General features: G+C 47.9%; 1 protein-coding gene and 1 long non-coding RNA gene across 5 annotated transcripts; one reads left to right on the top strand and one right to left on the bottom strand.

Annotated features, from left to right (window-relative positions):
- Nucleotides 1-7,858: 7,858 nt before the first annotated feature.
- On the bottom strand, nucleotides 7,859-11,676 carry LOC132227997 (uncharacterized). Of its 3 annotated transcripts, XR_009451274.1 has the most exons (4): nucleotides 10,478-11,676; nucleotides 8,685-8,886; nucleotides 8,410-8,494; nucleotides 7,859-8,007 (listed from the first exon to the last, which is right to left on the bottom strand). It is a non-coding gene; the product is annotated as an uncharacterized LOC132227997 (long non-coding RNA). The 3 variants fall into 3 exon arrangements; XR_009451275.1 differs by lacking the exon at nucleotides 10,478-11,676 and having other exon boundaries at nucleotides 8,745-10,381; XR_009451273.1 differs by lacking the exon at nucleotides 10,478-11,676 and having other exon boundaries at nucleotides 8,685-10,377.
- Nucleotides 11,677-11,872: 196 nt separating this feature from the next.
- On the top strand, nucleotides 11,873-16,300 carry DUSP6 (dual specificity phosphatase 6). 2 transcript variants are annotated; one of them, XM_059683750.1, is made up of 3 exons: nucleotides 11,876-12,739; nucleotides 13,311-13,748; nucleotides 14,791-16,300. In XM_059683750.1, exons 1-3 carry the CDS (start codon nucleotides 12,340-12,342, stop codon nucleotides 15,096-15,098), a joined length of 1,146 nt encoding a protein of 381 aa, XP_059539733.1. In that variant the 5' UTR covers nucleotides 11,876-12,339; the 3' UTR covers nucleotides 15,099-16,300. The 2 variants fall into 2 exon arrangements, with proteins under 2 accessions (XP_059539734.1, XP_059539733.1); XM_059683751.1 differs by lacking the exon at nucleotides 13,311-13,748 and having other exon boundaries at nucleotides 11,873-12,739.
- Nucleotides 16,301-22,484: the final 6,184 nt, after the last annotated feature.

Genomic DNA, 22,484 nt, shown 5'->3' with positions numbered 1-22,484 from the left:
CAGATGGCCATATTATTAATAAACTAGAGGTCTAGGGCATGGATTCGTGCACCAGTGGGGTCCCTTGGCGTGGCCTGCGCCCTCTCACAATCTGGGACCCCTCAGGGGATGTTGGACTGCCAGTTTTGGCCCAATCCCCACAGGCCAGGCCGAGGGACCCCACCAGTGCACAAATCCATGCACCGGGCCTCTAGTATGCATATAAGATCTTTGGTTAATCTCTTCCCACCCTGCTCCCCTCGCCCTTCCCTCTGAGATTCATCAGTCTGTTCCATGTTTCCATGCCTGTGCATTGAGCATCTGCCCCCTGGTGGTCAGTGCACATCATAGCTACTGGTCAAACAGTCCGGCACTTAGCATATTAGGCTTTTATTACTTTATTAATAAATGCATAAATCTTTATTACTTCCCTTTATAACTGATACTTTGTTGTCAGCACAGCCAAGAGTCTGGGTTGTTTTCCTTGAGTTCATTGCAGTAAAGGAATCTAACAAGTAATGTATGAGTACATGCAAATGCAGACTGTGATGGTGTGATATTTAAACTGACCTTAAGATAAAAATAAATTTGCTTAAGGATTAAAAAGGCTTATTCTTCTATAATCTCCCAGTTGCTTTGTGAAAAATTCCAACAGTTAAGTTTCCCAAGAGATGTTATATTAAGAGAGAACAAATGAATCAGAATCATTTACTGTACCAGAACACTATTTCCATTTGAAAGAACTAATCATTACATAAATGTACCTCAGAAAGTAGCACATATTATCTTTCTTGAATGTATTCCTGACATGTCTCCTTAATACATACACTCTTTAGTTTTCATGTAGAGTTCGTTGTATGTCTACATTGTCCTATCCTGGGATGGAAGAACCATCAGTTATCCAACATGACTGCTCTTTTGGATCTTGAACTTGGATACTGTTCTAACAGCACACCGAATGCTGCCTTTGTCACATTCCCTCTTAGGTGATTGACCCCACCTGTTGACTTCTTCAGGGGAGTGTCTCCAAGTGATTTATCTTTTTATCCCTCAGCATAGCTTGCACCAACTGAGCAGATATATCAATAATAGATTTTTGTTTCAGTCTATGGTACATTCTGCGACAGACACCAATGGCCTTTTTTCAAAAAGAGGAGAGACTTCTTATGTGGTTCTGGGGGAAGCAACGGAGACCTCTCTTTCAGAAAGGACCAGGCAGCAGATGGCACAAGACACCACCAGCTGCCCCTGGCTACCAGGCAGACTCTCAGATCCAACACTCAAGCACCAGCTGAAGGCATTTTGCCCAACTCTTCACTTAAACGACTGTTTAACTTCTACTGTGATGCCCCCACCCCATTTCAGCAGCAGGAGCAATAGGAGTAACTTTCCTTACACTTTTATTTGTAATAAAAACAATGGGGAGCCCTAACCAGTTTGGCTCAGTGGATAGAGCATCGGCCTGCGGACTGAAAGGTCCCAGGTTTGATTCTGGTCAAGGGCATGTACCTGGGTTGCGGGCACATCCCCAGTAGGAGGTGTGCAGGAGGCAGCTGATCGATGTTTCTCTCTCATCGATGTTTCTAACTCTCAATCCCTCTCCCTTCCTCTCTGTAAAAAAATCAATAAAATATATTTTAAAAAAACAATGGGGAGATGGGCCTTTCCTGACAAAACCTCACTTTATGGAACACTGCTTGTAACCAAACGTGTTGCAGTGGCATTTCCATCCTAAAGCAATGGGCGCTTGAATTAGAAATGCTACTTCTGGGGTAGTGAGTGCTGGCTACTTTGGCAGAAGCTCCCCTCCAAAGAGTGTTTCTGATGCTTCTACTCAACTTCAACTTTTCTGTAGGTTTGAAATTTTTATTATTAAAAGTTAGAGACAAAAGGCAATTTCTCTCCCCAGAAACGGATTGCACCACTGGCATTAGAACAGCATCTCCCCCTCTTTCCTGGCTACAATGACAAGGATCTCTCAGTGCCTCCCCATGTGAGGTAAGATAAGTATTTTGTCATCTTCTATTAATAGGGAGGGACTCTGAGTCACAGCAGAGGTTTTCCTCGCCCCAGAAGGAAGAAGTGATTATTTCAGGAACAGGACAATTGTGGTGGCGTGGCATCGTTTTCCTAGACAATTGCTTCCTAACTGGATTCTCTGCCTCCAGTTTCTCTTTCCCTTGCAGTCTACTCACTTCTTTGTTACCAGAATCATATTCTGAAATCATGTCACACCCCCGTATAAATATTTTTGATGACTTATCACTGCCTAAAGAAAAATTCCAGACTCTTTAGCATCACATCCGAAGCCCATTTTACCTTTTTAAAAACATATTTTTAGTGATTTCAGAGAGGAAGAGAGAGGGAGAGATAGAAACATCAATGATGAGAGAGAATCATTGATCAGCTGCCTCCTGCACGCCCCATGGGGAGAGGGAGAAGTCTGCTTATTCATAAGGATCTAAGTCGGACACTTCCCAGCACCCAAGGTTGGTGAACCATTCCCTCTTCTAGCCTGCATTTCCTTTCTATAGCAATTACTGTACTACATTTGTTCGGTCACATTCTAGCTACCTGTGCATGTGCATAACCTCCCCAATGAGACTTATTTTTTTGTGTGATAAAGGGTCCGAATCTTACTCATTCCTATATGTCCCAACAGTCATTTTAGTTCTAGACCCACAATGGGTGCTCAAACACCATGGTGTTGTCAAGAGAAACTTTCTTTTAGGCAAATGCACATGAGGACTGGGTACGTGAGCCAGCATCATGGTGGAGGCCCGAGATGCCCAGGATGAAACACCTCAAGCTGCCTCCACTAAACAGGGGGAGGTGGAGACAACTAGAAAAGGCCTCAGCCCATTTTTTGTAAATGGCCCAATAGGAGACAATAAGACCTGGGTGACGTAGGACACTAACCCCACAGCGCTCAGCCAATGAGGAACCAGAGGGCGGACTCTCATGCCCTAGGGCCTAGGCCAGTGATGGCGAACCTTTTGAGTTCGGCGTGTCAGCATTTTGAAAAACCCTAACTTAACTCTGGTGCCGTGTCACATATAGAATTTTTTTGATATTTGCAACCATAGTAAAACAAAGACATATTTTTGATATTTATTTTATATATTTAAATGCCATTTAACAAAGAAAAATCAACCAAAAAAATGAGTTCATGTGTCACCTCTGACACACGTGTCATAGGTTCGCCATCACTGGCTAGGCAGGGGTCGGCAAACTCATTAGTCAACAGAGCCAAATATCAACAGTACGACGAGTGAAATTTCTTTTGAGAGCCAAATTTTTTAAACTTAAACTATATAGGTAGGTACATTGTTATTAACTTAATTAGGGTACTCCTAAGGCTTAGGAAGAGCCACACTCAAGGGGTCAAAGAGCCGCATGTTTGCCGACCACGGCTAGGGGATAAACAGCCTGCGATCACTATTCTGTGTGTGCCTGTACAACCGGAGGGGCACCCACTTTGCAAGAACATTTCAAAAGTCTCATTTTTGCCACACTTATGTCTCCGAGTTCATTATTTGAATTCAGACAGGTGAGCATTTCTCACATCTCTACCCTCAATTCTTTGATTGACAGCACCTCGCAGAAAGGGCCACACTGAAGGAAAAGCCGCCGGTTCCTAAAATCAGAACCGGCACGTTTGGAGTCTCACTGGGGGCAGGATCCCAGCTGCCCCAAGTCATGGAGCAGCTGAAGTGAAGGGTGGGAGGCTCCGTGGTGCTTAGAGGCTATGTGGTTCCATATGCAGGTGGGCTGGCTGCCTTCTGCTATCTGGGACCTGCAAGATCCACAGGCCTTGCCACACCTCCTCTAACAATCACACATCAGAAATGCCTCCCATTTCAGCAACAGTAATATTTTGAAAACATCCTTTATGCTAAATTTTAAAAATCCTGCAGGTCACCCAGTCTAAGGCATTGTTTCAAATTAAAGAATGTCACAGCTAATTACCTGTCCCTAAAGCATTAGAGTACTAGGATAGTTATACTCAATTACTTAAAAGCAAATTACCATCCAGACAATGTAGCAAAAGGGCAGAGAAATTGCACCATAAAGGCCTTTTCCCAGGGAAACTGGTTAGGTGAGGGAAAGGGGGAGGGAGAGCAAGTGGGTGAGGAGGAGCATGACCTGGCAAGGTTTTAGGCTTTGGAGGATGGGAATACTACAAAAGATGCATACTTGTCAGACGTTTAATAAAATAAACTTGGACTCATATATGTGCAGCATTACTATATAAACTGTTAGCAGGCGGCCTGTTTACTCAAGGTTACAATGTGGCCTGCAGCACAGCACCCTTCACCCAGGAATGCAAGATTCCTTCCAGTCCCGGAGCATGGCTCTCATCGCCAGTGGCTCTGACACTCCCTCCTTCTCCCCCATCTGAAAAGTTCCTGCTACGCAGGAAAGTCAGCGGAAGGAAGGAACTTCCCAGAGGATGAGCCTTCTGAGATGAGTGTATAAATGGGAGCTCCCATCAGCCACTGCAAACCCAGATCACTGAGAGAGAATGGGACACTCATTGCTAGGGCCAGTAGACTTCCAATTCCCTCTTTGTAGGATATGCAGTCAACAGGAATGGCCGTGAGCCGGCAGCGAAGGGGAGAAAATGCCTGCTGCTTCGGCCGGTGAGCCCCAGACAGCTGGGAAATCCCGGCTGTCAGCATCCCCTACGCCCCCACTTTGTCCTGGTCTCTTGGCACACTGAGACAATGTGATTTCTGGGCTGCTCACATCAGCAACTAAGAGGACTGGTAAAGCAATCTACTAAAATAATTTTTCAAAATTTTGCATGGATTGTTTTTCTGTTCCTGAGAACAAAACTGACATGTAGAGTTTTCTATTATATAATCCCTTTTCAGTAAGGTCAAAAAGGTTTATTTAGAGGTATGTATATTCGTGTGTATGTGTGTAAAATAAAAACAGGTAACTGTCAATTATTATTGTTTCAGGACTGTTCCTACCCCTTTACAAATCTGAGTCACTTATTACAATAGTCCTATGATATGTTATCCCCATTTTCCAGGTGAGAAAACTGAGGCATAGGGAGATTATGCAACTCCTGCAGTCACATGACTGGAAAGCATTAGAATCCAGGTTAATTTAACTCCAGATCTAATAGTCTTGACCAGCAATATAAAAGTTAACAAATTAGCCCTGATCTGGCTGGTATTACGGTGTTACTCAGTGGTTAGAGCATCGGCCCGCAGACTGAAGGATCAAGGGTTCAATTCCTGGTCAAGGGCAGGTACCCGGGTTGCAGGTTCTATCCCAGGCCCCCATTGGGGGCTAGTGTGGGAGTCAACTAATCAATGTGTCTCTCTCACATCAATGTTTCTCTTTCCTTCCTCCCTCCCTTCCTTCCACCCTTTCTGAAAACCAATGGGAAAAATACTGAGTGAGGATTAACAAAAAGAAAAAGCTAAATTATGTTGAAGCTGCCATTTTATCAGGTCAAATCCATAACTGGCTGCGTGAAGGCGTGTTTTAGCCACTCTTATGGAGTAGTGGGCAGAATACACTAGAGAGGTTTCCAAAGTTCTGAAATGTGAGCTCAGGTTCCAGGGTAATTACCTGACATTTGAGCTCAGCCTTCCCCACTATAAAACTGTGGCACACCTGCTTTGCAGCGTTACCATGGCATTCACATGTTCAAAGTTCGGTGTAGATTAGATTGTTGCCATTAAGTTGCTATTTTCATGATTATAGAAATATAACTGTTATAATCACCTATCAAATGGCCTAAAGTAGTATTGCTTAGACAGGAGCGTGGAGGCCCCTGGGGTTCCACCAACATATTCTTGGAGGATCTGTGAGTTCTTAATAAACTGAGTTTATTAAGTTTGATAAACTGAGCAAAAGCGTTCCTTGTGATGTGGACATGCATTTCCACTGATTGCTAAGGCAAAAATGGGCTGACAGGAAGTAGTCCCTACTTTGAAGAATAATTAGTTCTCTTACACAGCAGCGATTTGTGCTGCACGTATCTGAGCAAAAAAAGGAACACAAGGAAAGTCACCAGAGAAAACAGGGCTCACATATGGAGGCACAGACAAGTAATGTGCATGTAGATGCATCATGGCTAATGCCAAAGAGGCTGCACACATGACGCTTCATGACATGATCAGGAAAGTTCTGGAAAGATGAACATATAGTCCCTGGCCTCCCTGGACGGCAACATAAGCCCAATTTCCCACTAAGGATCATCCCTGGGGCTTTGGAAATGATACAAAGGCAAGCAAAGTGCTGTAGTCTGTCCTCCCCGCCCCCTCCCCCCCTTGGCTGTCCTGCAGAGATGCAGCTTCCTGGGGACTTCTCGCACACATTTACATGTGCTTTTACATTTCCTACTTTGTGAAAATAAAGGATTAGAGGGAAGAATCAATGTTTTCCCGCTGGAATGAAAGGGACTAAAGCTTTTGAAAGAAGAAATCAACATTGTTATATTTAAATTAAATTTCTTGGTAAAGACTTCAAAAGAATCTTCTAGATAAATTCTCTATGGGATCCTGAATGTAAATTACGTGCATTCCCTAAGGTGATGGAAAACAGAAACACAAGAAAGCGGATGAAGACCATCATTTTTGAAAGCTTAGCCGGATTGGGGCCACGGTCGAAATTTCACATTAGTTCCCATTTTTTCTGCCGGTTGTATCATTCTGGCAAGATGTTCAAGTGCCATGTCGTCTATAGGAATGCTCCAAACGCGCCCTAGGTGTGCCTGTGGGTGTGTGATTCTGGCACTGCTACCGACCAGCTTACCTGTTAGTGCCGTCTAACCTAACCTGCCTTGCCCCCACTCCTGAGCTGTTTAGGAAAAGCGTTAACCCTGCAGCCCCTCACCCTGGGGCAAGCTCCCTAAAGCTGCCAGTGAGAAGCTGTTTGATTGTAAACCCGGATCTGCAGTTGTGCTTTTCATTTGGGGCACATACTTGAAACTCCTTTTGGTTTTCTCTGTGCACAGCCTATCCTACTGTCAGCCCTTTGGGCCTCTTCGGTTCCTGTTGATCAGACGTAACTCGCTGTCTTTTTTGAGGAATCTGCCAAGAGGCCTCACCAGGCAGACCATTTCAAAGATATTTCTCAAATGCAGTTAAATTCCATTCTGAGGTCTAGCTGTTCTGAAAGCCACTGTCACTTTGAGGGCTCCCTGGGACTTCTAAAAGTGAATCTTGAATATGCCACATGCCTACACTTTAAGTCAGACCTTCCAAAACATGCTCTCCCTATTAGCTGAAAATCTGTGTAACTATTTTCACACGACGTGCTAATAAATGTATTCATAGCGATTATTCCAAGAAGAAGATTAGAGGTCATGCTAACCCTTTTGGGTCACTTAAATCCCAAGTGTCCTTGAGGCAGGAAAATTCCTGCAAAGCTGGAATGCTTCTTCAATTGTCAAGCAAACATTCGCAACCAAAAGACACTTTTAAGCAGCTTCCCAGGGGGAAGAATTCAAGCCTGGGTTCTAGGTGCACGCGCACGCATACGCACACGGAGAAATTAGGATCTTGGGAAATTGCTTCCCTGCACATAGACACAGCCCTCTACACATGAACCACACCCTAAGCAGGGAACCCGGGCCTCTGGAAGTAAGGAAGCCTGTGATTCTCCCAGTTGTTAGAACTCTTTTGAGAATGTTTCCTGGGAGGCGGGGTGACAGGGCCAGGAAGAGGAGAGTCAAGACAGGAGCATCAGCAACAGCAAGTCAGCTCTGTGCAGGAATAAAGCAGTGAGTTTTAAAAAGTCATCATTTAAGTCCCCATATTGAGTCCCCAACACTTTTTGTATGTCACCTAGGTTGTCTCTAATCCTCACAGTCCTTTGAGGATTATAACTAATCCCAACTTTGCACACTACTGAATTCCCTTCCTTGCTTTATTTTTCTCCATAGCACTTTCACTTTCTAATATACTGTAGAATTATTTCTGTAATCGATTGTCTGTCCTCAATAGGATGCAAGCTCTGGGAAGGCAGGCATTCTTTGTTTTGTTCACTGCTGCTTTCTGGAACCTGGAATAGATGAGCGAATGAATGCATGAATGGAGGCACAGAGAGGTTAGTAACTGCTCTCTGTCAGACCACAAGTGAGTGGTAGAGCTAAGATTTAAACCCAGGCCCATGTGCTACACAGACTAGGTAAGTAATGGTAGTTGTGACGATCCAAAACACACTGTGAGGAAGAACAATGTGCAACATTTACTGCGTGGTTAACTAAATGAAGAGGTGCATACAGTCAAAGAAAACCACCAGATGCAGAAGGAGCAGGAAAGTAAGCCTAACTTTTGATCCTAACATGTGTGGGGAGGGTGCAACAGATAATGTGACTCTTGTGGTCAAAATCCAAAAGGCAGACCTTAATCCTGCACATTCCAGCAGTGTAGTATGATCTCTACAACATCCTGTATTACATACATTTATGTGGTTAATCCTGAAAGGTCTGGTCTCAAATCCTGGCCCCACCATTTCCTAATGTGTAACCTCAGGCAAAGTCATTCCTCTGTGAATGGAGAAAATTTACATGGGTTTTCTGAAGACTGACCAAAGTTAGGAACTTGGAGAAATCGGGACCATGCCTACCGTGTAGTAAGTGCCCAATAAGTATTATTTCTATTAGATCGTTTTGGTGTGGTTGGAGAAGAAACAGGGTGTTTTAAAAAGGACCCCTGAGGGAGAAGTTAGAAAGGTACCTGGGTACTTCCTGTCCGTTAACCCAGTTAAAGGGTTTTGACCCTGGTCTGTAACAGCACCTGCTTTGCTTGGCAGCGGGTTGGGATGGATTCAACTGCTCAGGGCAGTTCCGCAGAGGGTTTCTCTGTAGACCAGCCGATTCCAGGCGAGCTGTGAGGCAGCCCGCGAAGGGGGTCTTTGGGATGGAAAGGACTCAGGCCTCTGTACAGGTTCGGAATTCAGAGCGATAAAAACAGTATCAACAGCTAACAGCACACCATGTTAGGGCATTTCGTTTTACCCATCCAATCATCGCAGATATTTTTATCTTCATTTTGCCACCGTGGGAGACTGCGGCGTAGAACAGTTAGAAGATTTAACCACGGTAGAATGTTTAGGAAGCGACTGGGGCACAATTTAAACCCGGGCCGCCCGGCTCAGAGGCGGTTTACGGCGCCTGTTTTCGGACCTGGCGGCCCGACCGGTGCTCCGCGGGGACCCCGCGCCGCAGGGGAGGGCGCTGCCGTTTTGGAAAACGCGACGAGAAGGACAGACATTCGGCTGCGACAGCCTTCAGAAGCACGGGTCAGACTAAATGTTTCCATCTTCGAGTTTGCAAAGTGTTGCGATTATCCTCCCAAATTTATGGCCAGGTTCAGGTAACCGCGTTTTTAAAATAGCAAAATAGAGCCCTCGCCAATTTGGTTCAGTGGATGGAGCCTGGGCCTGCAGCCTGAAGGGTCCCGGTTGGATTCCGGTCAAGGGCACACGCCCCGGCTGCCGGCTCCCAGTGGGGGGCGTGCAGGAGGCAGCCAACCAATGATTCTCTCTCTTCATTGATGTTTCTCTCTCTCCCTTCCTCTCTGAAGTCAATACAAAATTAAATAGAAACCAGTGTTCTTCCCTCCTTTCCTGCGGGAGGTCCCGGCTGAGAGTCCGCTCTTCTCAGTTCTACAGCAGGGCCCCCGGCCGCCCCCGTCCTCGCCTCCAGGCCCCAGGGACTGGAACGCCTTGGGTTGGTAACGCCTGTAACAGGTGGGGGCGGACCGGAGGCGTCAAACCCAGCGCAGGCCTCCCCCAGCTGGGACGGGGGAATATCCAGTGAAATATGGGGGTTTTGTTCCAAGGCATGCCCAAAAAAGGAGCGGGGAGAGGAGCTCGGCCACCCCCGCCTTCGCCGCACACGCTCCTCCAGGGGCCGCCCGCCCGCGGCAGCGCTCCAAACTTGGCAACCTGGGCCTCGCGAGCAGCCTGCTTTTTTTAGCTTACATTCCCCAAACCAGGGGAGAGGCGGGTGACTGCAAATGCAAGTCGGAGCGGGGCGTCAGCAGGCCGGCCCGTGGGTGCGGGAGTCTGGCTGAGGAAGACCCCACGACCTCAGGTGCCCTCCGTTACACTTGCGATGGGCACAGAGCGCCGGGAGGGGCGCTCGGAACAGCCGCTCCCGGCCCGGCCAAGCCACTGCCCCCGCTTCCGCCTCCCTGGCGGCGGCCGCACAATGAGCGGCCTCTTCTCCGCCCGGGGTTAGGGAGGGGAGGCCGGATTAGGGCCCGCGCCTTCCGGCCTCGGCCCCCCCTCCCCGCCCCAGCGCCGCCGGCCGCACACAGGTGGTTTTCCGCTCAGGAGAGGCAGGCCCGGGTGTTTTTATATTAACAATGGAGCTTTGCGCTCAGGACTGCGCCTCCCCGTCGCCGAGGCCCCGGCCGGGCCCCGCCTCCATCCGGCCCCCAGCTGGCTCCCCCCCTCCCTCGCCTGCACCCCGGCGCCTCGGCCGAGCGCTGCTCGGAGGCTGGGCCAACACCGCCCGGGTTACCTGTTGGCTCTGCAGAGCTGCAGAGACGTCCCCCGGGACCCCCAGCCCTCCTTAGGAGCCGGGGGATCCCGGCATGCACCCCCTCACCCTCCTTGAGCCGCTACGGAGCCCTCAGCCCCGCACCGTAGTCGCCCCCACTACGGCGCCCACCTTGCTAGGGAACCGGGGTGACGGGGGTGCTGACAAGGAGTGCAATGCGCAGGCGCGGGCCGTCCTCCGCGAGAGCCGTGACGCAGGGGAGGGGGCTGCGGTTCACGCTGGGAAGAGAGTGGTAAGGTGGGGGGTGGGCAGGCTCCCCTTGGACGTGCTGCTCTGTCTACACAGTCACCGCTCGCCGAGCCCAATTTATCCCTGCAACCTGCAGGCTTGCGGGAGGGCTTCCCCGAGCCTCCACGATGGTGGGCCAGCCCACAGGCTCCGAGCGCCCTAGTGCACCCCGCGCAGGCGGCCCCGCCCGAGCAGCGCCTTTTTCGGAAGCCGAGCTTCCTGCCCAGAAATAAGTAACGAGCGCGACCCCCACCCGCTCAGCGCTCGGTGGGTGACCGGCGCGGGGGCCAGGATCACAGGAACAATGGCTCTGGCTCCTTACGACCCACGCCGCTGGAGGGGGATAAAAGCATCAGACTGTCCAACAAGTTTGTTTCTGCAGTCTCCACTGTTTAAAAATAATAATTAAAACGCTATTTTTTTTTAAAAAAAAGCTTGAGTCCTATTATCTGGACAACAGGTATTTGTTTGCTTGCTTTAAAATGTTTCAATATAATCCTGGTTTGTTTCCAAAGATGTTGGATTAACATTTAACACCTCACCGGTCACTAAAGCCCAGGCAGTCCAGCAGCCCCAACACAGCCTCGGCTAAAAGAACATCAGAGCCAACAGAATTGGGCTTTTTAAACAGAAAAACAAAGGTCACACCGCCGAAAGGAGGGCGGGGGAGGAGGGGTAAGGCGAACTCCAGTCCAAATGAGTTTAAAGGGAATAAAAAGGGAAAAAAAAGTCAGCGCAAGTTTTCCTAAAGCTCGCTTGGTCACGAACAAGGGCTTTTGTGCCTGCTAATTGCACCATTTGTGCGCAAAAGTTCCGACGCGAAGTGTGAACTCTCAACAGAAGGAAACATGAGACAACTGAAGTGCCCTGGTTTATGTGCCTGCTCCTCCGCCGCCGCCTCCTCTTTCTCCTTCCTCCCGCCGAGGCCGCTGTTGCAGCTTGTTTGCACTGGGGCTTATCCGGAGCGGAAATTCCTTTCCGTTTTTGTGAATGACAAACTCATTAACAATTCATCAACACAACCTGTTCCAGCCGGCCCGTCTCCACGGCAACAGCCCCTTCCGCAGCTCGCTCATTGGCTGGCGGGGAGAATGTATCCATTGAGACGCTCGCTGTTTGTATCCATTGAGGAGCTGCCTTGCGCTGGGGGTGTGCGAGGGCTGAGTCCGAGGGAGACAGAGAGAGTGCGAGGCTTGAATAACCTGAGGAGAAAGACGCTCGGGTGGATTTGAGGTGCAGCCTTGGAGGGAGGGATTAGGAGCCGCTGGACTTTTTTTTCTCTCCCTCCCCTCTCAGTAGCCCGGAGTCCAAATTAATTGGATTTCATTCACTGGGGAGAAACAAAACTGTCTGGGCAGCTTCATTCAGAGCGATTCATTGACACCGAAAGCGAGCGGCTGCAGCCGGGTGCAGAGGAAAGAAACCACCGGCTTCACTTCTGTCTCGCCTTCCCCAGCCTCTTAACCCTGTCTGGGAAGAGCGAGGTGGAATTCAACCCCGCTCCGTGAGCGGCGGCTTCGCGTGGCGCGCTCGGCCTATGCCTGCCCCGAGGGGCGACTGCTAGGCACCCCACCCTCTCTCGCAGCTCGACCCCCATGATAGATACGCTCAGACCCGTGCCCTTCGCGTCGGAAATGGCGATCAGCAAGACGGTGGCGTGGCTCAACGAGCAGCTGGAGCTGGGCAACGAGCGGCTGCTGCTGATGGACTGCCGGCCGCAGGAGCTGTACGAGTCGTCACACATCGAGTCAGCCATCAACGTGGCCATCCCGGGCATCATGCTGCGGCGCCTGCAGAAGGGCAACCTGCCCGTGCACGCGCTCTTCACGCGCGGTGAGGACCGGGACCGCTTCACCCGGCGCTGCGGCACCGACACCGTGGTGCTGTACGACGAGAGCAGCAGCGACTGGAACGAGAACACGGGGGGCGAGTCGGTGCTGGGACTGCTGCTAAAGAAGCTCAAGGACGAGGGCTGCCGGGCCTTCTACCTGGAAGGTATGTGCGGGGGAGCAGGGCAAGGGGTGTGCGGGCTGTGGGCGGCCGGCGGGGCGCGCGGACTGGAGGTGCCCTGGCTGCGCGTGGCTGGCGCTTCTGAGCCGCGCTGCCCAGCCAGGGGTCGTCCGCTCGCTCGGGGCTGCGAACGTTGCGCGCCCCGCACCGGGGAGCCAGGCCGGCGCAGAATTCACCCGCTCCCGGGGAGCAGGCACCCGCAGAATATCCTCCACCTCGCCTTGCTTTCTATCGTTCGATTTTGAATTAAAATTTGCAGGGTGGGGTAGGTAGGTCGTTGGGGGTGCATGTTGGCATTTCCTAGCCCCTCAGAATATTCAGGAAAGTTGCCATTTTGTGCATTTCCGGATTCAAAAGAATAAGGGCTCCCAGGGGAGGCGGGGCCCCGTTCGTTCCATTTCCAGGGGTGCACATTGAAGTATCTTTATACATCTGGTTCTGTGTGTAGGGGGGTCGTAAGGTGCTGTGGTGTTTCCAGCGCCCGGCTGCGGCTTTCAAAGCTGTGAAAACTACTACGGGATCTCGAGTTACACGATTGCTTTTCTCGTCCTGGCAGGTGGCTTCAGTAAGTTCCAAGCCGAGTTCGCCCTGCACTGCGAGACCAACCTAGACGGCTCGAGTAGCAGCAGCTCGCCGCCGCTGCCAGTGCTGGGGCTCGGGGGCCTGCGGATCAGCTCCGACTCCTCCTCGGACATTGAGTCTGACCTTGACCGAGACCCCAATAGTGCAACGGACTCGGATGGCAGCCCGCTGTCCAACAGCCAGCCTTCTTTCCCGGTGGAGATCTTGCCCTTCCTTTACTTGGGCTGTGCCAAGGACTCCACCAACCTGGACGTGTTGGAGGAGTTTGGCATCAAGTACATCTTGAACGTCACCCCCAATTTGCCGAATCTCTTTGAGAACGCAGGAGAGTTTAAATACAAGCAGATCCCCATCTCGGATCACTGGAGCCAAAACCTGTCCCAGTTTTTCCCTGAGGCCATTTCTTTCATAGGTGAGACTAATTAACAGCACTCGCTCACTTTTACATGCCAAAGTCTTAGCTCACAGAGTTTTAAGCTTTCGATCTTTCTTGCTGCTTGCCAATTTGTCAGTCTGCAGGTCTCTAATATTCCGAGGGCCTTCTTAATTCTGGTTCATCTTCTTGCTAAGGAAATCAAAAGCCCCTTTTGATAAGGCTAGTGACCACAGGTGTATTTGAAATGCCGGCTGTTTCTTAACTCTTTGAATTAAGTCATTGGAAGGGGAGGGGTGGCACTCACAGTCAGACCACAGAATATTCCGACAATCTTTGGAATGGGGGACGGCTAGAAAGAAGTACTTATGGTAGGCAGGAATTCTAGCCTTGCTGTAGAATTTTGAAGGACCTGGGAGCTATTTTATGACATCAAGGCCATAGTTGGAAAGCCCTATGAGTGCTAGATGTTAAAATCCAGTTGAATGTTACTGTGATACCAGTGAACAGTGAGACAGTGCGGGTAACCTGAGCCCAGCAGGAAGGACTGTGGGCTGGAAGCCTGGAGAAGCGAATCTCCAGGCATTGTAATGCATTTCCTATTACAAAGGAACTCATTTTCAGGCCATGTCGACATCCTGTTCCTCCTAATGGGCTGTCCCCTGTGACTTCCCTCTCTCTTTTAAAATGCCTGAATACCTCCATTGTTAGCTGCACAACAGTTGGAGAATAATTTAATAGACCCTTGCCGGCTGCTTGTCTGTATAAAAGGCATTCACTACCATATTGCAGGGTTTCTGGTATTCACATGCTGAGGCAAAGAATGCACACATTAAGGAGTTTTTTGTTGGCAGAAACTTAATACAAAAGCTCCCTTTTCAGAAAACATCTGAAATATGTAATTGTGCCCAGTGTACATGTTTTATCGAAATGATACATTTTTTTTTTTTTTTTGCTGCCTGCAGGGCTCAACTGCCACACACGATTACTCTGAATCTTTTAAAAAATTCATCTTTGAGACTGATCATTCACAAAGGGTGGTTTTCGGTCTATTGAAAGCATGCCTTTCTTGTGTTTACAGATGAAGCCCGGGGCAAAAAGTGTGGCGTCTTGGTGCATTGCTTGGCCGGCATCAGCCGCTCAGTCACCGTGACCGTGGCTTATCTCATGCAGAAGCTCAATCTGTCCATGAACGATGCTTATGACATCGTCAAGATGAAGAAATCCAACATCTCCCCCAACTTCAACTTCATGGGCCAACTGCTGGACTTCGAGAGGACGCTGGGACTCAGCAGCCCCTGTGACAACCGGGTCCCCGCTCAGCAGCTCTACTTCACCACCCCCTCCAACCAGAATGTCTACCAGGTGGACTCCCGGCAATCCACGTGAAAGGCCCCACATTCCTCCGAGCTGGGATGTGTCCTTTCCTTCAGCAGTTTCTCTTGGCAGCATCGGCTGGGCTGCTTTCTTTGTCTGTGGTCCCAGGTGTGCAAATGACACCCGCTGTCTGTTAGACAAGGTTATCACATGTGGAATTGGTTATGACAGAGGGAGAGATTTGCTCCAATCTCCATGGGAAAAACAGGACTTGCTGTATAGATACAGGCAGTAGGTCTGGTCCACGCCCATGTGTACAGCCTACCCATGCAGGGACTGGAATTTGAGGACTTTCAGATAAATAGGGTAGGACCAAATGGTAGGATAGGAGCTTGTGTTCTCTAGGGCTTTGTACCACTGTTTCTTTTTGCATCTGGAACTGACTATGTTGTCTTCAGTGAAGACTGATCAATTTTGCATATAGAGGAGCCAAAGACAGGTTTCAGCTCTGTAGTATCAGTTTGCAAAAAAACCCCACACATTAATAATAGATAAAATAAATCTGATACTCCATTTGATTATTGTAAATATTTGATCTTAAATCACTTGGCAGTGTTTGTTTGAACTGTGTTTGTTTTTTCTTTGATGGGTTTAAAAGAAATCATCCAAAGGAAGAAAGAGCGCTGTACCACTTCTTGCAACAACAACAAAACGGAAACTTTTGCTCTTTTCTAATCCAAAGGATATATTTGCAGCATGCTCAACTTTACCAATTCTGAATGACATGTTCATGGACACTATAGTCGCTGAGACCTTGTTATGGTGCAGTCCTCAGTATCTTTCATATATCTTCCTTGTGATTTCCTCCACCCCCTTAATGTAGTTTGACTATGCCTTACCTTTGTAAATATTTTGGCTTGTGTTGTCTTAAAGGGGATACCTTGGAAAGGCACCAAAATCAATGGGCTCACTTTTTTTTTTTTTTAAACTTCAGCTGTGCTAAAACAGTATATTACCTCTGTACAAAACTCTTCAGGGAGCTTCACCTCTAATGCAATACTTTGGGTTGGTTTCTTTCCTTTTAAAAATTTCGTATAAAACTGGAAGTGTGTGTGTGAGCATGGGTACCCATTTCATAGGTGAAGTTGCATATGATTGTGAAGAGGGGGAGTTAGGTTGCTTCATTATGTTCATGGTGTAAAGTTTTGAGATGCAATTTATTATAAGAATGTAAAACCTTAAATTATTAATAAATAACTATTTTGGCTATTGAATGTGTGTATTTTTTTTAAAAAAATTCTTAATTGTACCTAAATGTGAAGTGACACATTTTAGGCACTTTTCACTTGGGACTGACACTGGATTGTAAAAGCACAGATAGGCCTAGCAGGGCAAAGTTCTCATCTTTTGAGCTACTCCAAGAATGTTTTTCAGGAGTAGCCTTAAATAAGGGTGGCATCATAGAATGGACTAAGTATATCATGTGTATGGACAATATTTTCTGTATATGTAGTTCCGTGAATATAGTTCTGGCTTATAAGAATTTATATTGGGGTAAAAAATGCAGATATTAATGAACAGTCAAAAAGGGAACCCCCAGGGTACCAGAATTAAGATGGCAGTAACAGCGTTAACCTCTCCTTTCTCCATCAGGATCTTCTCAATATTGCATATGCCAAGGAGAAAGAAGGGATTACTTATTTTTCCAGTCAGTTACTATCTGGCAATTCTACTTGCAAATTAATCTTAATGCTGGAATAAGGAGTGAATCAGGAGTGTGTGGCTAAGTATATCCAAGCTTTCTCACTTGAGCCTGGATTTGGCTTTAACGTTTTACATTGGCATTTTAGTTGAAGCTTTGTCACTCCTGTTCTAATGTACTTGGTGTTTAACTGGTTTAGAATGTAGGTCAGAAACCACAATTGACCCTAATGGAGGTTATTTTGAACAGTTTCAGGTAAAGGTTTACTATCCTGTCATTTTCTTGGGACATCCTGTCTCTCTGTCCCAAGTGTAACAGAACACAAGCCAAAAATAAAAGTAAAGGGCAGGCGTGTGTAATCAAAAGAACTAAAACCTAACTACATTTTGTATTCTCTTCAAATGCGCTTAGTCCCTTTATCTGCAGTTGGGAAGAAGCTGAGCTTTTCACCCACATGGCACATGTCAGATGCCAGTTGGGTGGTTTGGTAATTTTCATGATAGGCATGTGGCCCTGACTTTATGGCAACCGTATCAAACTGTCCAGTGGGACTTTTAGTGAGTGAGCATGTGTAAAAGGCAAATGCACAGAAAACGACCAAGCCAGTCTCCCATTCGGCTTCCCCCAGTCAGCCGGAGCTCAGAAAGGAGAAGTGGGTTGCAGTTCCACTTGGCCCGTGTTAATCCAGTTCTGAACGGTTTCCGCTCCTGGCATTCCCTAGACTGGCTGTTCAAAGTGGGGATTTGCAAGCAGCGTTAGCAATTTCCTGTCCAGCTGCAGCTCAAGTAGCTGTGTGCTTCTCCCCCCCTTTCTTTGTTCTGGATTCTTTCTCTCTCTCTTTTTTCTTTCTTTTTTCTTTAACATGGGCTGTGGATAATTTTAGTGCATTTCCTCTCTGTGGATTATCATCTTTCCTCCTCAAACTTGCATACATTGAGTTCCTACTGCTCAGCTCAAGCCGACAGCTGGCCTCCCCAGCACTTCCTCTCCGTTCACTGTGGGTTTGTTGTTTGTCAGTCCACTTCTGAAATTAATAATGTTTTCTGGCCAAGTGCCACAAGCCATTACCACAAAGGGGAAGTAACACATATGAATAGCAGGAAGCCATGCAGGGTCACAGTGTGAGCTGAACCTGCGGAGGGAACATAATTGAGCCCGGCCCATTCAGCAAGTGTCTGACATCGATTTGGGGAGCGGGAGCTCCCTGCATTTAAACAGCTCAAGCTGTGAAGAAAAAATAAAAGTTTCCAACAGATTGGTAGCAAATGGTCTTTGTCATCAGTCTGAGTAAAAGAGGGAGCCAGAAGAGTTTCGGGCCCCCATAAAGTGGCAATCCTTGGGGCTTCTCCCCCTCCCTCTCCTGGTATATTGTTTCAGAAGGCTGGTGAACAGAGGGGGGCCTGCCTCCCTCTATGGCCACAAAAGAACTCATGTGAAATGGGTGGTTTTTATGGTTCACACAAGTCAAAAGATTCAAAGGGCTATTCTCTCTCTTTTTTCTTCTGTGGGAAGGGGAAGGTTGTAACTGACAGCGCGGGCCTCCACCTCACCTTGGCCTCCCCTCCTGGCCATCCCTCTGTTCCTGTGGTTCCTTTGTGTTTGCAGGAGCCGCGTGAAGGCGATCATTTTGCATCTTGGAGTTGGGCTCACTTCCTGAATGGAGCCTGCAAGCGGTTACTAGGGCAACCTTAGCCAGCAGCCCAGCTCCCGCTCCCTCCTCACCTGCTGTCCCCATTGGTGGCTTCCTCAGGTCTTGGAGAAAGTGTTACCTTTCCTGGCCTTCTGGGGTTAGGGGGGGCCTTTCCGGGAAGGATGTTATCTACAGGTTTTGTGGGGGCCGTGGGAGACTTAGGGACTGCACTGGTTGATGGTATACACTGATTTTAGGGTTAAAATCAGACTGAGAAAGAAAGATCTGGGGATAGAAATACCAGCACAGCCTTCAAAGGAGTGAAAACGGAGACTTGCCCAGACCCAACAATTAGGGGACCTGAACTCTAACTCTTGCTCTCTCATTAATGAATCAGATAGCCCAGGGCAAGTCACCCAGCCTCACTGAGTTTCTTTATTCTTGTCTGTAAAGTGAGAGAGTCTTTGCCTTTCATTCTAGGATTCTGTTATGATTCCAGCCTTCTGGTCATGGGTGGGTGACACAGATGAGGTGAAATAAGTGCAGAGCAGGTGAAACAACGTTTATTGATACTCTCAGATGCTGTACTTCATGTACAATATTATATCTTTTAATCCTCAAACAGCTCTGTGACATAGATCCTATTATTATCCTTATTTTTCAGTGAGGAAACCGAGGCAGAGAAAGGCCAATAACACCTAAAGTCACCTAATGGGAAGTGGTTGAACTGAGCTTTGGAACGTTAGCTCTTCTCGTAAACTGCCTGCCATAAGGATCTGCTTGTCTCTATAAAGTCCCGTGATGTTTAGTGGGAAGTGATGACCCCATCTTACAGCCGAGGAAGCGGAGGAAGCAGAGGTTAAGTGACCTGCCACGTCCAATCCCAATCTCAGCCAAATCACGAGAGAGCCAGAGGGCCCCAGCTGGTAAGTTGCCAGAGAGATGTCATATCTGTCTGGAAACTTCCATTCTCCCTTCGCAGAAAAGTTGCCCTTTCTTGAGCTCATGAGCACATAACTTACAAAACTGGTTTTCCTAAGGATCCCTGGAGAGACTAGCAGCTGTCCAGCCGGCCCTGACCCTTGCCCACACTCCCCTTTTAGGATTACACCAGTGAAAAGGCCCCAGAGAAATTCAATGCCTCAATAGGATGCCTCTGGAGAAAAGGTGGGGGGCGGGTGTTCAGGTGGGGGAGAAAGAGAGAGAAAGAGGTGGCGGAGGGGCGAGGGGGGGGGGCGGCGGGGAGAGAAGTAAAGGGCGGATGTGATAGCTGGCTGTAAGTAAATATTCTTGAAAAGTCATCTAAAAAAAATCAGTGTTTAGACCTTAAGTGGTTTCAAAAGAATTACTTTGAGTATACATTTATATGCAGTTTCTCACGCAGTAATAATCATTTTCCAGAAAGGTCCTACAGACTGAAATTCCAAATACCCGTACTCTTGTGTTCTTATCACAACTGGCCCCAAATCAGTCCAGTTTTAGTGACAGAATCTTCAAGCGTCTTTAGTCCAAAATTGATTTCCTAAGAGTATTTAAGGGCATAGAACAAAGTTCAGACAACTCGCAAATATTTATCTGAGCCTTGATCTGTATTGCACCGGTTTGATGAAACAAGGTTAAAGTAAAAGGCAACAGAAGACTTAACAAGCCCTCAAAGACTGAAGATAATGTGGTGTTTCTAAGTGTAATCCCTTAATCTTTCTGTGTGTGCCCATATCAGAATTAAACCTTCAAGGAACTATTGGGCAAGTCCTTGCCTGCCTCAACAGTTAAAATAACCTATATTTTGGACCCTATATTTGATTCTTTTATGTAGGAAAGGATGCTTGTGGGCTCACAAGCATGCAATTTGGCCAACTGACTTCCCAGTTTTGTCATGGAAAATACCTTTAGAGAATGTGTGTGTATCCATGCCTTTTAGTGATGAGACATTTTGGACCACTATGCCACCAAAAATGAACTCCCAGACACACAAGGAAAAAGAGAAGAAATATCATATATTATTTGGTAATGATATCCTAAAATGCACTAAGCAAGTGTGAAAAAAGTTGCTTCCTGTAAGCTAGAAGTGTTTTTATCACGTGGTCTAGTTAATTCTTACTGCAAATACGAACAGAAGAACAAAGAAGAAAGTGGGAGGGGTGCATAAGGGGACTGTTGGAAAAGCACAGCTCCCAGGACAAGTGTAGCAGGAATATCCTTTTATCTTATGTTCTGATTATTATTACTGAATGACAAACCACCCGAAAGCATAGTGGCTTCTAACCACAACAGTCTTAAGTGTGAGTCTGGGCCGACCTCTGCAGGGGAGGCTGGTGTCTGCTTGGTGCCCTATTGTGGGGGCTCATTCCTTTCCCAAAAGGGGTCACTCACATGGCCCACAAGCTGGTGCTGGCTATCAGCTGGGAGCTCAGCCAGGTTTCAGGGCCAGGGACTTAGGTTCTTCTCCATGTGGCCTAAATTTCCTCACAGCATGGTGTCTGGGTTCTCTGGGTGAAACCCCGTCAGGTGGAAAGGATTGACCTTCAGGTCGTAGGCTCAGAAGTCACTTCTGCTGTAAACAGAGGTCTATCAAGGTTGAAGGAGATGAGATGAAGGAGGAGCAGATTCTGAAAGAGCACCTGGGAAAGAAAATATTGTTGCAACCCTAGCCTTTTTGGCTCAGTGGTTGAAGTGTTGGCCTGCAGATGGAAGGGTCTTGGGTTCAATTCTGGTCCAGGGTAACCTACTTCAGTTGCAGGATTGATTCCTGCATCCTGGGGCGCATGAGGGAGGCAACCAATCAATGTGTCTCTCTCACATTGATGTTTCTCTTCCTCTCTCTCCCTCCCTCCCTTCCACTCTCTCTAAAAATCAATGGAAAAATATTCTCTGGATATATATATATACTAGAGGCCCAATGCACAAAATTCGTGCATGGGTAGGGTCCTAGGCCTGGCTGGCGATCAGGGCCGATCTGTGGGGCAATTGGCAGGGAAATGGGCGGGGTGGGGTAGGGGAGGGCCTCCTGCACCCGCCTTGGCTGACCGGGGGCTTGTGGGCTGGGGGCAGTTCCTGTGTTGAGTGTCTGCCCCCTTGTGGTCAGTGCACATCATATTGACTGGTCATTCCACCAATCGTTCTGCTGTTTGGTCGATTTGCATATTAGGCTTTTATTATATAGGATAGGATTGTTGCAGCCATTTTTGGAATAAACAGCCTACCACTTCTTAACATGAAAGCTGCTTGAGTGGAGGGCTCAAAGAAGTAGTGATCCCCCATATTAATCTCATGTTACTATCTTGAAAACACAATTGTCAATAGCTGCTATAATTATTCTTTTAATCCAACTATTTTTTTTTTTATCTATCTCTAATGTTCACCATAGAACCTGCCATCAAAACAATCATTAAGAGAAACCAAGATGGCGGCATAGGTAAACACCGGAAATTGCTGCTTCCCACAACAACTTCAAAAATACAACAAAAAGACAAAACGGACATCATCCAGAACTACAGGAAGGCTGGCTGAGTGGAAATTCTACAACTAGAACAAAAGAGAAAAGCACACTGAGACTCAGAGGAGCTGCGGAAGTAAAGTGCAGAGGTACAGAAGCTCGAGCACTCGCGGAAAGGGCCTGGCACCTGAGGACGCGGCTGTCTTTTTGAATCGGGAGGGAGTCACAAGCCCTGGACTGCTCTGAACTCCGGTTCCGGGAAGTCTCTGGGGACCCAGGACTCATACGGGGAGAAACTGGACTGTCTGGCAGCAGGCAGAACTCTGAACTTGAGGGCGGCTTTCCCTCAGAGGTGCTTGCTGCAATTACGGGGACACTGAGACGCGGGGCCTCTTAAGGCAGGGCTGAGGATCAGACATAGCTGCTTGCTCCGCCCTGGCCCTGTTGATTCCCTGAGACCCCGCTCCACCCAAGCTGTGGCACAGGCTTTTGCATATGAATGCCCTGGCCCTTTGCAATCTGAAAATTACCTAACAAACTGCAGCTGGGACAGACAGACCCAGAACTTCCAAGAGAAGGCCCAAGGCCCCACAGCAGCTTGCATTGCTTCACAGCTGGGCCTCATCTGGGCACCTACAAACCCCCCAAAAAGGAAGGGGAATCTGCAGATCTCTTCGTAGCTCCTGCTGG

The sequence above is a fragment of the Myotis daubentonii genome, chromosome 2, assembly GCF_963259705.1.
Source record: "Myotis daubentonii chromosome 2, mMyoDau2.1, whole genome shotgun sequence".
NCBI lineage: Eukaryota > Metazoa > Chordata > Mammalia > Chiroptera > Vespertilionidae > Myotis > Myotis daubentonii.
The sequence above is the reverse complement of the archived record's forward strand: the minus strand, read 5'-3'. Positions and strand labels throughout refer to the sequence as shown.